The 13,990-nt window shown below is 61.6% G+C and overlaps 1 protein-coding gene across 2 annotated transcripts in view; it reads left to right on the forward strand.

Annotated features, from left to right (window-relative positions):
* CUX2 (cut like homeobox 2) overlaps nucleotides 1–13,990 on the forward strand; it is a 65,454-nt gene that overhangs the window by 49,703 nt on the left and 1,761 nt on the right. The window contains exons 4-19 of one of the 2 annotated variants that reach the window (XM_086623427.1): nucleotides 4,115–4,252; nucleotides 4,445–4,571; nucleotides 5,410–5,486; nucleotides 5,570–5,636; nucleotides 5,915–5,963; nucleotides 6,736–6,840; nucleotides 7,464–7,655; nucleotides 7,765–7,823; nucleotides 7,945–8,201; nucleotides 8,448–9,083; nucleotides 9,978–10,079; nucleotides 10,957–11,732; nucleotides 12,177–12,336; nucleotides 12,861–13,130; nucleotides 13,374–13,562; nucleotides 13,668–13,941. In XM_086623427.1, coding sequence (XP_086479553.1) covers nucleotides 4,115–4,252; nucleotides 4,445–4,571; nucleotides 5,410–5,486; nucleotides 5,570–5,636; nucleotides 5,915–5,963; nucleotides 6,736–6,840; nucleotides 7,464–7,655; nucleotides 7,765–7,823; nucleotides 7,945–8,201; nucleotides 8,448–9,083; nucleotides 9,978–10,079; nucleotides 10,957–11,732; nucleotides 12,177–12,336; nucleotides 12,861–13,130; nucleotides 13,374–13,562; nucleotides 13,668–13,941 — 3,478 coding nt within the window. Of the gene's footprint in view, nucleotides 1–4,114; nucleotides 4,253–4,444; nucleotides 4,572–5,409; nucleotides 5,487–5,569; nucleotides 5,637–5,914; nucleotides 5,964–6,735; nucleotides 6,841–7,458; nucleotides 7,656–7,764; nucleotides 7,824–7,944; nucleotides 8,202–8,447; nucleotides 9,084–9,977; nucleotides 10,080–10,956; nucleotides 11,733–12,176; nucleotides 12,337–12,860; nucleotides 13,131–13,373; nucleotides 13,563–13,667; nucleotides 13,942–13,990 lie in introns of both variants that reach the window. The other variant, XM_086623426.1, reaches the window with a different exon arrangement.

The following is a 13,990-nucleotide window of genomic DNA, read 5'->3' on the forward strand; positions in this document are numbered from 1 at the left end:
GCTCCCCACTGTGGGCTCTGAGCCAGGGGGTTGGCTGCACCGGGCATGGTGGCGCGGAGCACCCCGTGGCACGGTGAGGACGGAGAGCTGCGAACAGCTGAAGATGCGCAGGAGGGCTCCTGCAGGGCCGCTCATTCATTTTCCAGACATTTAGGAATAACAAAATGTTTTAATGATTTCTTAGGGGAATTAGGGAGACATATTTTTGTCCTCATTAAATTTTCTCCTGTGCTACAAGAACCAAATGTCAGCTCGGTTTCCAGAACCCAGTTATCTTCCCTCCCTGCGCTCACCCGCCGCGCTCGTCCTGCTTGCACACGCATGCGCTTGCATGCACATGGATGCACACATGTGCACGCGGATGCGCACAGATGCACACACATGCACGCCCCAAAACTGCTCCCCTATGCTCTCTGTACCCCTCCTCTTCCTCCTCCTCCCCTCTCTCTGCTCTCCCACTGCATCCATCTCTTGCTCCCATCTTCCCCCCTTCTCCCCGAATCCTCCCGCCTGCCACTTTGTCCCCCGTCCGTTACGTGTCCGTGTGTCTCTCGACAGGCGACCTCTTTGTGGAACACTTTGCAAGCGCCACATAAGTCCTGATTCGACATTTTTTTGCTTTGAATGGCTGCTGTCAACACAAATCTCTGGCAGAGACTGTAACAGAGCCTGATTGCTCAGCAAGTATTTTGATAAGTGAGCTGGCTGCGTGTCTGTAATTACGGGAGAAAACCGTAAATCTTTTGGATATTGTTCACACAGATGTGGCGAGAAGGGAAGGGGGGGAAAGCAGTAAAATGTGTTAAAAGCATAATTAATGTCATTGTTGTTGGGGATGATTTGATTTAAGGTTGACTTGGATTCGTGGAGGGATTCGTAGGGCGCCGGTGGATGCGGTTGAGCAGGTTGGGATGGGGCGGCGGAGGAGGTGCCGCCCCGCTGGGAGAGATGGCAGGACCAAGGATGTGCCATGGAGGTACCGTGGGTGGAACGTGCGTGCACGCGGGTGCAACGTGGATGCACTGTGGACGCACTATGGATGCACCAGGGGTGTCCCGTGGATACACATGGATGCACCATGGATGGATGCACTGTGAGTGCCCCGTGGGTGCCCCATGGATGCATTGTGGATGGATCCACCATGGGTGCACCGTGGGTGCACCGTGGGTGCCCTGTGCTCCTCTTGGAGCTGGACAGCCAGGTGAGGCAGCTGTCACCCTTCAGCCCACGGCACGGGGACCTCCGCCAAAGACCAGGCCAAACATCCAGGCCCTGGCACAGAGATGGGCTGCCCGTCTCCAGGGACACGGGTGCTCCCTGGAGCTGTGCACGTGGCCTGGTGATGGGCACCCAGGACACCTCACACCCCGTCACACAGTGCCTCGAGCTGCTCTGGTGACTTTGCGGTGCCGCAGTAGGGGGGTCCAGGAGTGAGTCTGCTGGTGACCCAGACCCCCTCCAGCATGGGGAGAGGCTCCCAGCCCCATTCCCCCGTACTGGGGCTGGGGACACCGGGAGAGACCCCTGCCCACTGCCTGGTCCCTGCTGCGGCACTACCAGTGCCACTGAAGGACGGCCAATGACGCCAGCTAGTGGCAGCACTTATTATATAAAAAATAAATATATATATTTTTATAGCTAGTGGGCAAGCGTATGGAGCAATAGGTAACCAAAGCGGCTTCTGCTTTGCGGCAGGGACTTGCCATTTGCTGCATGAGCTGGCTGTGCCGCCGGCGGGCGACGCCATGCTGTGGCCCTTGGCATACGGGAGCTGTCGCGGGTGGACGTGGCGCCGGCGCGTGCGGCACCCCAAGGTCCTATTTTGGCACATCCCTCTCTTGTGTCACCCATCACCCGGCTGTGCCGCCGGTGAGTCACCGCCACGGCGGGGCTCGCAGCGCCATCTCCTCTGATGTGTACCAGTGGTGGCCGTGACCCATGCAGGGGGGACCATCCCCTGTGTCATGGGCAGTGTCCTGAGCCGTCCCACGCGGCTCGGTGTGCGATGGCACGTGGCATCCGCGCTGCCTTGGCGCGAGGAGATGATGTGCTCGATTTCAAGCGTATCCTCTCTCCAGCCCGGCAGTGGGACGGTTGGTTCGGCAGCACGAGCATGGCATGAGCATGGTGTGAGCGTGGCGTGAGCGTGCCATGAGCTTGGTGCCTGGTCCCAGCAGCCCCTCGGTGCCTCCGAACGCGGAGCAGGGCACCGGCGGATCGCCCTGGCTGTGTTTTGGCAGCGGGGCTGCGGCTGGTGGGAGCGGAAACGCTGACCCGAGGAAAATCCCCGGAGCTTTGTTGCTGAGGCTGGTTCCTCCCGTGTTATTTTCCATCACGGAGGCAGGAGAGGAGTTGCTGGTGCGGATCGGACGGGGCCTGCCCCGGCGTTGATGGCGGCGGAGGCGGCTCGCAGGCTGGCACGGAGCCTCCTGCCAACCCCTCCGGGGCTGGAGGAGCATGGGGGGGACACCCAGCCCCCACAGCCTGTGAGCTGGAGTTTAATTAGGCGTATCGTTATCTCAGCTCCACTACTTATGGGCGTTATTAATGGCTGTGAGAGCATCCAGCCTGGTTCAGGACCACGCCGCATTGCCGCGCTGGCACGCTCCGGCATCCTTGGATGGGGAACCAGCCCAAAAGGTGCTGAGCCCCGGCATGCCGTGAGCCGAAGGGTGCCGAGCTGAAGGATGCCGGGAGCAGCCCGGGAGGGTCCTATCTGGAGCCAAGTCACCAATTCAGTGCCAAAGCTGGCAGCGTGCCAGCAGGGCTCAGCGCCCGCCTCTGGCTGGATCCCCGCGGCCGAGCCCTGGACACAAACCGTTTTTCCTGGCCCATCCGCGGGGTCTCTGTGGTGTCCAGCGGAAAGAAGAAGGGTCGTTCCCTGCAGAGCAGGATGCGCCGGGGGCTTTCGGCATTAGCACGTGGCATCCAGCAGTTGCTGGTCCGGGGAAGCCATGTGGCGGGTGCTGCGGTGGGGCCCTGCACCCCATGGCAGCGATGCTGTGGGGTGGGAGGGCAGCAGCGGGTTGGGAGGACCCCCCAAACCCCATCTTGGGGGGGTCACACGTCTTAGCTTTGCTCATCTGCAAGGAGCATCCGTGCTGGGCACCTGCAGCGAGGATGACAGGCCAAATCCTGCATCTTTTGGGCAGGTTTGCCCCAAAGATGCCCGGTGCGCCATGCAGGCGCAGCCCCAAACCACCCCGAATCCTGCAGCAAGGCCATAGTGGTGCCAGGTGCCCTTCATCCTGCTCTGCTGCCATCTCAGCCGGGGACTGGCCGAGCAGAAGACCTGCTCTGTGTCCCGTTCGAAGCAGAGACAGGCGGTTGTTTGATTTTTTTTCCCATCACCGTTATTATTTTTCACCCTTGGATGTGTGCCACACCGCCGTGCCGTACAGTAGCGCGCCCGGCTCCATCCCACTTCCCTGTTTGTCTAACTTTTAACCCTGGAGAATTCAAATCTATTTTCTTTCCTCTCTTTTTTTTTTTTTTTAAAAAAAAAAAACAACAACCCAAACCTATATTAACCTGGCTCAATAGGAGGCATTTTCTTGAACTTATTAAAAAATCCAGACTTGTAAATTAATTTGTTCGTGTTGTACAATGGCAGTGCAGATGGACTCATTAGCATGCACACAACAAATAATTATAGATGAATTTTTAGCTGGCCTGCTTAATGGGCTTGCTGGGTTAATTATGTCAATGTATAATTACATCAGCCCTGGGAGACATAATGGCACACCCCGCTGAGCAGACACCAGCTAATGACGGTGTAATGCTGACGGAGGGAAGACGGACGGCTCTGAATGCACCTGCTTACCTCGGCACAACCCGCCATTGTCTGCGCCCCAACGGGCTGGCGCTGGTGCCACCACGGCCACCGGTGCTGCGGGTGCCGCCGGCTCGCTCGGGGAGGTGATGCCCCCGCTGATCCCTCGGGGCTGGCGATGGAAAGCGGGGTGGTCACCGAGGGGTGGGTTTTACGCGGGGTGCGGAGGGTGGATGCCGTGGGGTGGGTGATGAGGAGGGTGGGCAGCGGGTCTCCAGGGAGGTGGGAGAGGGCTGGTGGTGGGCATCGCTGCCACTCACCGCCATGTCTCGTGTGCCACAGACCCTGCTCCCGTGCTGGAGGCTGCCCGGAGCCTGGAGGACCGGCTGCAGCAGCTCCAGCGCCTCGAGCCCGAACCCACCCCCCTGAAGGACATCAGCCACCCCTGGAAGAAGCACCCGGAGCTTGTCGGCACCAAAGGTACCCCCCGGCGCCGGCCGCCCCATCAGACGAGGGTGGCAGCGGCGATTCCCAGCCGGGTCCTGCCACGTGCCTCCAAGCACCCCTGCGATGCCAGGGCTCTCGGGGCCAGGACCCATCCCCTGGTCTGTGGTCCCCGGCAGCCACCGTTGCTGTCCCCAGCGTGGCCGTGTGAAACATGTCCCCTTGCAGAGCGCAGAGAGGGGACGTCGCCGGCGGCCGGGCCGGTGGCAGCAGCCGAGCCCCCGCTCTCCGGCGCCGACGGCAAAGCGCCGTGTGCGGAAACCTTGCAGCAGAGAAATGAGGCAGAAAAGCAAAAGTACGTGAGTACCGGGGACGGGGCTTCGCACCCCACAGCCGGGGTTATTTCGGGGTGCTGGGGGGACACGTGGCTCCATCATCCCTGCTCCTGCACAGGCATGTCCATCTCTCCTTCCCTCTCCTCCTTCCCTTCGTGCCTCCTTTGCTTGTTAAGGGCAGACACATCCTGCCCAGAAACCTGATACACAGTCCCAGGCGCTCCGAGTGTCCGTCTGTCCGTCCGTCCTCCATCCCAGGTGGTTTTTGGGCAGCGGCGGGCGCGGGCAGAGCCGGGGCAGGTCCCACCTGCCAGTCCCTCACGCCGTGTCCGTGGCACATGGCTTTGCTCGAACAAATGGGCTAAATCCAGGTCAGAGGATGAACCCTGTTAAACCTTCGAATTTGGGGGCTCCCGGCTTTCCCGGTGCCTTCATTGTTATTCCTTAACGTGCTGCACTGGGAAACAAATTAGGAATCTTTAAACCCTAAATTGCAGATCTCTGCTAGTGAGTTCCTGGCAAGCGCAGGCTATAAATAATGCAGAATAACTTTTCCCTGATTGCTTCCCCTCACCCTCCAATTAATTAGAGGCGGGGGTGGGCTGCCATCCCCCCCAGTGGAGGGGTTCAGCTCTGAGGATCGGGACTGTTTTCAGTCCAAAGTGAATTTTTTTACACCCGGGGCAATAAACCCCCAAACGTCGGGGGTTATGTGGCTCGAACACATCCCAGTGTCCGCCGACGAGCCTTTCACCAAGCGATGGGGTAGAGGAAGAGATGCCACAAGGGCATCTCTGCGTGCCCTCGGCGGGGCTGCGGGGTCGGCACGGCCACAGTGGTGATGCCCATCTCTGGCAGGGGGCTGCAGGAGGCACAGGTCACTTTGGCCACTCGGCTGGGGGAGGCAGAGGAGAAGATCAAAGTGCTCCATGCAGGTAGGGGTGCCAGGGCAGGTGCCGCTGGCCATGGGGGGGCCAAACCCCCACCCTGTGGCTCACCTTCCTCTTCCTCTTCCTAGCGCTGAAGGCCACGCAGACGGAGCTGCTGGAGCTGCGGTGTAAATACGACGAGGAAGCTGCGTCCAAGTAAGTCACTGGTGATGCCCGGTGGTGCCCAGAGGCTGTTGGCATGAGTGAGGCTGAGCTGAGCAGCCTGCAGCAGTGCCAGGACATCTGCGCAGTGCTGCTGAATGGCTTGAGGAGCTGAGATACTTTAAGTGACCATAGCAGCATCCCAAGTTGCCAGGGCTCCCTGTATCTCAGCCTGTGCCCTCGGCTGCGGTGCCGGCAGGAGCCCTCGCCAGCCATGGTGGGCTGTGTCTGCACCTCCGTGCCAGCTCACGCCTCTTGCTTTCTCGTCACAGGGCAGATGAAGTAGCCATGATCATGACGAACCTCGAAAAAGCCAACCAGGTGAGTGGGACGGGACTTTCCAGGCAGTGCAGGACACGTTCCCTGCTCCCCTTCCGCCGCGCTCGGCCGCGGCACCCCGGCGATGACGGGTTTCAGCCCACAGAGCCCGGTGCTGCATCCACCGCAGCACCCTGAGCATCCGCGTGTCCTGGATGTCTGTCCCCAAAAATGATAAGGAGTGGCTGGGCTCCAGGACTGGGAAGCCCAACAAAGTGGGGGCTCTGGTTTTCTTCACCCGGGGACTTCTCCAAACCAGGCCAGTGGGACCCCCTGCCCCATGTTGAGGGGCACTGGTGTGTTTGGACTTCTGCCAGGCTGCATTTTGGCTGCTGGAGCTGGAGTTCGGCACCTCCGGTCTCTCCCGGGTGTTTTAGGGCATGACCCACCTTTGTGTTGGTTTCTGGCGTAAATACTTCTGGTCCCATCCATTCCTATTCATTAGTTTTATTTAATTCTGGAAATGGAAGCACCCATAAATGTGCATGGGTAATAAAAGAGGCTTAAAGAGCAATTTTCACGTAAATATGGACTTTTGGGGTGGAAAAGGCCGTGTTCTGGAGGTGGTGTGTGGCCAGCACCCAGGGATCGGGACCAGGAACCGCCTAAGGACGTGGGGAGCCGAAATTCGTGGTGGGGCCAATGGTGACGGTGGTGGGAGCAGGATGCTCAGGCGAGGCGCGGGTCGGTGCAGACCCTGGAGCCCCGCTCTGCCCCGTGCGGGGTGGGACGAGCCACGGGTGCCCGACCTGACACGCTTTCTGCTCTCCTGCAGCGAGCGGAGGCGGCGCAGAGGGAAGTGGAGAGTTTGCGGGAGCAGCTGGCGGCCGTCAATAGCTCCCTGCGCCTGGCCTGCTGCTCCCCGCCGGGCGCTGCTGCGGTGAGAGCACCCCTTGGGGCCACCAGCACCCCATCGTGGCTGGCAGCACCCCGTGGCGGCTGGCAGCACCCCATCGTGGGCAGGAGCACCTCTTGGGGCTGACAGCACCCCATTGCGTCTGGGAGCACCTCTCAAGGCTGGCAGCACCCCGTCACGGCCGGGAGCATCTGTCACAGCCAGGAGCATCCCGTTGCACTCGGGAGCACCCCATAGCAGCTAAGAGCACCCCAGCATGTTCAGGAGCATCCCATTGCATTTAGAAGCACTCCGTTGCGTTCCAGAGCTCTCTTTTGCTTTCGGGATCACCCACCACGTTTGGGAACAAGCCCAAAATGCCCCTGACAGAGGTGTTTTTCCGCCATGTGGGTGGTAGCGTTGGCCGTGCCCAACCTGCGGCTGCAGGCTCCTATGGGGAGGGGGACGTGCACCCCCAGAGCACCTGGGAGAGCTGTAATAGCAGAGGAAAGGTCTGTCCCTGCCCACGACTGCGTCACCCCGGGTCCCCGTCCCACAGGGCTGAGTACTGGGCTCACCTGCTCCCCATGGGGACGCAGCTGACGGGAGGGTGGCCCGTGTCCCCACGTCAGGCGACCGGGAGCTGACGGTGTCCCCTCTCCCGGCAGGACAAAGTGAACTATTCCATGTGCTCAGGGTCGAGGCTGGAAGCGGCTCTGGCCACCAAGGACCGGGAGATCCTGCGGCTCCTGAAGGACGTCCAGCACCTCCAGAGCTCGCTGCAGGAGCTGGAGGAGTCTTCTGCCAACCACATCGCGGAGCTGGAGGGGCAGCTGGCCGCCAAGAACGAAGCCATTGAGGTGCGCCCATGGGGGCTAGGGGCTTGCCGGGGACGGGGGGACATGGGTCTGGCTGTGCTGGGTGTATGCTGGGAGCCGGCTGCGAGGAGTGCCCTCCTCTGCTCCGCAGAAGCTGGAGGAGAAGCTGCAGGCGCAGGCGGACTACGAGGAGATCAAAACGGAGCTGAGGTATGACTTGACCGGTGTCCGCAGCCAACCGGGTGCCGCCGGCACCCACGGCACACTTCGGCGTGTTTATGGCAACGAAAAGCCGTGCCTGCCGAGTCACCTCGCCTTGTCTCCCTCCCAGCATCCTGAAGGCGATGAAGGTGGCCTCTGCCAGCTGCAGCCTTCCCCAGGCAAGTGCCACGGCACACGCCAACGCGCTCGCCGGGCTGGGGTGCGCGTGCCAGCCCTGCTGCCGGTGGCTCCGCCGCCCTTTCCCATCTCGGCTTGGCTCCTTGCAGAGCATATCGAAGGCAGAGGAGGCCCTGCTGCTGGGGAAGGAGGCTTTCTACCCCTCGCAGAAGTACCTGCTGGAGAAGCCCAGCCTGCTGGCCAGCACTGGTAGGGTCCCCGGGTCCCGCGGCATTCCCGGTGTCACCGGAACATCTCTGGGAGCATAGGCAACAGGGCCGGATCCTGCCCCAGCTGTGGGAAGGAGCCTGGAGCCAGCAGCGGGGTGGGAGGATGGACAAGAGATGGGATGCCACCTGGGGAAACTGAGGCAGGAGATGCTTCGCTGCGAGGTCGTGCCGGTGCTGCTGGCCGGGGGGACTCTAGCGCGTCTCCCTCTCTCTTGTTCATCTCTAGAGGAGGATCACTCGGAAGACGAGTCGGGGAAGGAATCACTGGGCATAGAGCAGCCGTACCCATCCCCCCAGCACACCTCAGCTGACGAACCCGCCTCCCCCACTCCCCTCCCACCGCTGCCCGGCCCCGGCCTGGCCCCCGACGGCCCCCGGACTTTCTTGCTGTCCCCCTTCCCGGGGGGTGAGCGGCTTTCAGGGGACCCCAAGACCCCCCACCTGCCACCACCTGCCTACAAGAGTGAGAGTTCTGCAGGGGTGCCGCCCTTCCCCTCCACCTTCTTCGGGGCAAAAAGTGGCACCGTGCCCCCTGGCACCGTGCCGGCCGCCAGCGCTGCCAGCCCACCCAGCGAGCCGTCCGAGGGCAGCAGCGGCAGCTCTGCTGACGAAGAGCAGCTGGACACGGCCGAAATCGCCTTCCAGGTGAAGGAGCAGCTGCTGAAGCACAACATCGGGCAGCGGGTCTTCGGGCATTACGTGCTGGGGCTGTCGCAGGGCTCCGTCAGCGAGATCCTGGCCCGGCCCAAGCCCTGGCGCAAGCTGACGGTGAAGGGCAAGGAGCCGTTCATCAAGATGAAGCAGTTCCTCTCCGACGAGCAGAACGTGCTGGCCCTGAGGACTATCCAGGTGCGCCAGAGAGGTGAGTGGTTGGGGTGGCCCCGGCCGACAGCTCCTGCCCCGGGATGCTGTGAGCAGTGCCGTGGGATGCCCTCCTGACGCACCCCGGCAGCACCCTGGGGTGCCCTGCACCGCGGCGGGCATCCTGCAATGTGCAGGCAAGATGGGCAGCGATGCCACGCAGAGTCACTGGTGGCACTCGGGAATTGTTCCTGCTTGCCGCGGGGCGGGATGGAGCCCCCGGCAAACGGTAGCGCTTAACAACGACCCATAGTGGAAGCTGCATCCCAGGATGTGCTTTACTCATTTATTCTGACAAGTGTCATTTAATTATTCATTAGGCCGTTGCGTTGCGTACGAATCAATGTGCTCGGGAATATTTCGTTAAAATAATGAAGTCTTAACGCCGCGGGACCTCGGTGCGGTGTCGGCACCGCCGCAAAATGGTAACACCCCGCCGCCTGCGCGCCCGGCTCCGGGGACGGCCACTCCTGGCCCCATCTCAGTGGTGGCAGCAGTGGTGGCTGGTCATTCGGGTCCCCACGGGGTGATGCTAGTCCCAGAGGGCTCCTGTTTATCCCCTGGGTCCGATACAGCGTTAACCCTTTGCCTGCCAGACAGCACGATGCCGGGGATGGGGACTGTGGTCTCCGTGTCTCCGCTCAGCACCCTGCGTGCCAGCGGGGAATGGGAACAAGGTGGCCGGGAGATGCCGTGCCGGAGGCGAGAGCTGGCAGCAGGGGCTGCCAAGGCTCCCCGCGCTCCGGCTGGCACCTAATTGGGAGTGACGTTTGTCTTAAAACCAGCATCCCTAAAAATAACTGAACGCAAGGAGCAGTAAATACTTCCTGACATACAAGCGGAGCTTGTAAAACCAGCGCCGGTGACAGAGCTGTTATCCTGCCTCTTTGATCAGGGAGCATCACGCCGCGGATCAGGACGCCGGAGACCGGCTCTGACGACGCCATCAAAAACATCTTGGAGCAGGCGAAGAAGGAGATCGAGTCGCAGAAGGGAGGTAGGTGCTGGCACATGGGTGGCCCCAGGGGTGGCCGAGCTCCTGCTCTGCTCACCCAGAGGGGTGCCGATGGCTGGGTGCTGTGGCATGGCGCATCCCAGGGCTTGCCGAAACACCCACCAAAGCAGCAGCCTCTGGCATGGGGGTCTCTGCCTCCCCTGGGAAATGTTAGCGGGCCCCTGCCAAGCCCGGCGCTCGTGGCACGGTCCTGGGCAGGGTGGTCCTGGGCTAATCCTGCGGCTGGAGCCGGCACTTGGGATGGAGCAGCCCTGGCAGGGCTGAAATGTTTTTTTTTGGGGCATTTCTGCCGCTGACATCCATAGAGGAGATTTGGGGCATGGTGGGAAGAAATGCCAGTGAGTTCTGTTAAGGACAGAAGACTCCCCGGGCAGCAGCGTTTGTATCTGGGCTTTCGGAAACTTTGGATCTCCTCTTCCTCCCTCTGCCCCAAACCAGATGACTAAATGAGGATGCACGATCCATCTGGCACGAGGAATCGTTACAGCAGCTGCGCTCGCACTCAATTACAAGAGATGAAATACATTAAACCAGGTAGTCTGCTGAGAAAGCAGAATCCTGGAGAATTCAATTAGACAGGAACAGTGGAAAACCAGGCAGGGAAAACAAACCTGTTTGTGTATCGCCGGCATCGACGCTGGCATTTAGTTTGCAATCATTGAAAAAGAAGGTCGCTTTGAGCCAGGGGTGTCATGGCTTTTGCGTTGCGGATGCTGCCGGTCCTTCTGTGCCCGCTCGGTGGCGAGCACTCCACCCCACCCAGGATAAAATCCCTTTTCTCCTGCATTTTGAATTATGGCCACGAGGTAAAACAACATTTGCTGCGCCCCGGCGCTCCCCTCACCCCTTTTCTTTGCAGGTGACCCCAAACCGCCGTCGGCATCACAGGCGGTGGCCAACGGGGCGGGTGGCAGCGGCTCGGAGGACGCCATCAAGAGCATCCTGGAGCAGGCACGGCGGGAGATGCAGGCGCAGCAGCAGGCGCTGCTGGAGATGGAGTCGGGCGGCAGCGGGCGCCCCGGGGACACGCCGCCCACCGAGCGCTCCACGCTGGCCACCGTCAACCAGAACGTCGTCCCGACCTATGTCAAGCAGGAGGAGGGGAGCAGGGCCAGCCCCGGCCCCCCACAGACCCCCCTGGCTGTCCTCTCACCCGCCGCCTTTGTCCAGAGCATCATCCGGAAGGTGAAGTCGGAGATCGGTGACGCCGGCTCCTACTTCGACCAGCACTGGGCATCGGAGCGGAGCCTGCTCAGCCGACCCTACACCTCCGTCTCGCCTTCGCTTTCGTCCTCTTCCTCGAGCTACTCCAGCATGGCCAACGGCCGGGGCTGGCCGCGGGGTGAGCCTGGCGACGGTGGCGCCAACGAGGATGAGGTGCCACCGGCAGATGACGAACCCCACCGGCTGACGGAGATGAAGGCAGAGGGAGCCGGTGCGGAGCCAGCGGCTGGTGGACGTCTCTCCTACTACCCCACCTATGTGCCACGGACCCTGAAGCCCACTGTGCCACCGCTGACGCCGGAGCAGTATGAGATGTACATGTACAGGGAGGTGGACACGCTGGAGCTGACCCGGCAGGTCAAGGAGAAGTTGGCCAAGAACGGCATCTGCCAGAGGATCTTCGGAGAGAAGGTACTAGCCTGGAGAAGGGAGGTCTGGTGTCCCCTCTGCTCTGTGACCCAGAGCCTGGGGCTCATTGGTGGCCTCCACCAGCTCCTTCCAGGGCCTCCACTCTCCCCAGTGGGTTTCCCCTTGGAGGATGCTGAGTCCTCAGGGTCTGACTCAACCCCAAATGGCCTTCCAGTAGCCACCACCAACTGGTTGGTGGCACTTCCCACCAGGAACACGCTGTCTCCCTGTGCAGAGCCCAGCGGGGACCGTCCTCGCAGCCCATGGGGTATATCAGGGGGACCCACCATCGTCCCATCACCCCAGGCTGGGGCCAAGGGGTGCGGGAGACATGCCATGGGGCCGTGAGCGCGGCAGCGGGCGGCAGCCTGCTTCCCCTCCCTCGAAGCGGGGACGGAGGGCAGGCAGCAGTCTGGTGCCGGCGGGTGACGCCTGCACGGTGCCTAGGTGCTGGGGCTGTCCCAGGGCAGCGTGAGTGACATGCTGTCGCGGCCCAAGCCGTGGAGCAAGCTGACGCAGAAAGGTCGGGAGCCCTTCATCCGCATGCAGCTCTGGTTGACCGACCAGCTGGGCCAAGGCATCAGCCAGCAGCCGACCCCCTCCCAGGGTAAGTGCCACCACCGTCCCTCCGGTTCCCATGTGCCATCGGTGTCCCCGCCACTTCTGCATCTGCTCCATCCCGGTGCTGGGCAGAGCTACCCCAGCACCCCTACCTGCACCCCGATCCTGGGATGCCCCTTTCATCCCCCTCTCCTCTGATGCATCCAACTCGTTTGAACCCCCTTAATTCATCGCTTAGATGATGTAGGGCTGTTACACTGATCCTCAAATGTTATTTGGTCAGAAATGGGGTTTGAAAGTCGTCTAGTTTTTTTTTTTAAAAAGGAAAACCACAACAAAAATCCTTGGCTTTGTGCCTGGCATGAAGAATTAACTGTTTTTTTTTTCAATTAGTGGTGTTTTCTAACTATTCCACCATCTCCTCCAGCTTTGCCATAGCCCCTGAAAAAACTCGGCTGGCATCCCCCCTCTCTGGAGGGCAGAGCCATGGGCACCCTCAAAATAACCTCTCTGCTCCCGCCGGGTCCCCACTGCCGTCCCCGCTGACCCCTCTCCCCCGGTGTCGCGCAGCCAGCCCGGCAGAGCCCCAGCCGTCCCCCTCGCCGCCCCCCAGCCCCGCCGAGCACGAGAAGGGCTGCCAGGAGCCCCTCACCTTGGCCTTGGAGAGCAGCAAAGAAAATCAGCAGCCTGAGAGCCGGTCGACGCCTGTGCCGGGTGGGAAGACGTACCCCAACAGCCAGGGACCTGTGGGCATCCAGGAGATCGTCGCCATGTCCCCTGAGCTGGACACCTACACCATCACCAAGAAGGTCAAGGAGGTCTTGACGGACAACAATTTAGGTGCGGACCCTCTCCTGGCCCGGGTTTTCGGGAGCTGCTGGTGAGGTTGCGTGGATGCATCACCCCAGTTCCCATAGTGGCAGATCCCACCCGGGCTTCGCTGCGGGTGCTCGGGGGGGGGGAGCCTGGCACACTGGGGAGGATGCTGGCCGGGAAATGGGGTGTACCCGCTCCACGGGGGGACTGTAGCACCCGCCCTGCTTCTCTGCCCTGCTCTAACCACCTCTGCTTCTCCTCTGCCAGGCCAGCGGCTGTTTGGGGAGAGCATCCTGGGCCTGACACAGGGCTCGGTGTCCGATCTCCTCTCCAGGCCCAAGCCGTGGCACAAGCTGAGCCTGAAGGGGAGGGAGCCCTTCGTCCGCATGCAGCTCTGGCTCAACGACCCCCACAACGTGGAGAAGCTGCGTGACATGAAGAAGCTGGAGAAGAAAGGTGAGGGTCAGGGCAACGCAGCCCCCATGCCCAGGGTGCTGGCCGAGCAGGGGGCTCCCCGGGCTGGGGGGCGAGCGGCGTGCAGCTGGGTCTCCTCTCCCACAGCCTACCTGAAACGTCGGTACGGGCTGATGAGCGCCGGCTCGGACAGCGAGTCCCCCAGCACCCGCTCCGAGTGCGCCAGCCCCAGCCTGCAGCCACAGGACCTCAGCCTCCTCCAGATCAAGAAGCCGCGGGTAGTGCTGGCCCCGGAGGAGAAGGAAGCCCTGAAGAAAGCCTACCAGCTGGAGCCCTACCCCTCCCAGCAGACCATCGAGCTTCTCTCCTTCCAGCTCAACCTCAAGACCAACACCGTCATCAACTGGTTCCACAACTACAGGTACGGGCGTTCCTGCGCTTTGGACGTGATGGTGCTGTGCCACCAAGGT

This window comes from Tauraco erythrolophus, chromosome 19 (genome assembly GCF_009769465.1).
Source record: "Tauraco erythrolophus isolate bTauEry1 chromosome 19, bTauEry1.pri, whole genome shotgun sequence".
In the NCBI taxonomy this organism is placed as follows: domain Eukaryota; kingdom Metazoa; phylum Chordata; class Aves; order Musophagiformes; family Musophagidae; genus Tauraco; species Tauraco erythrolophus.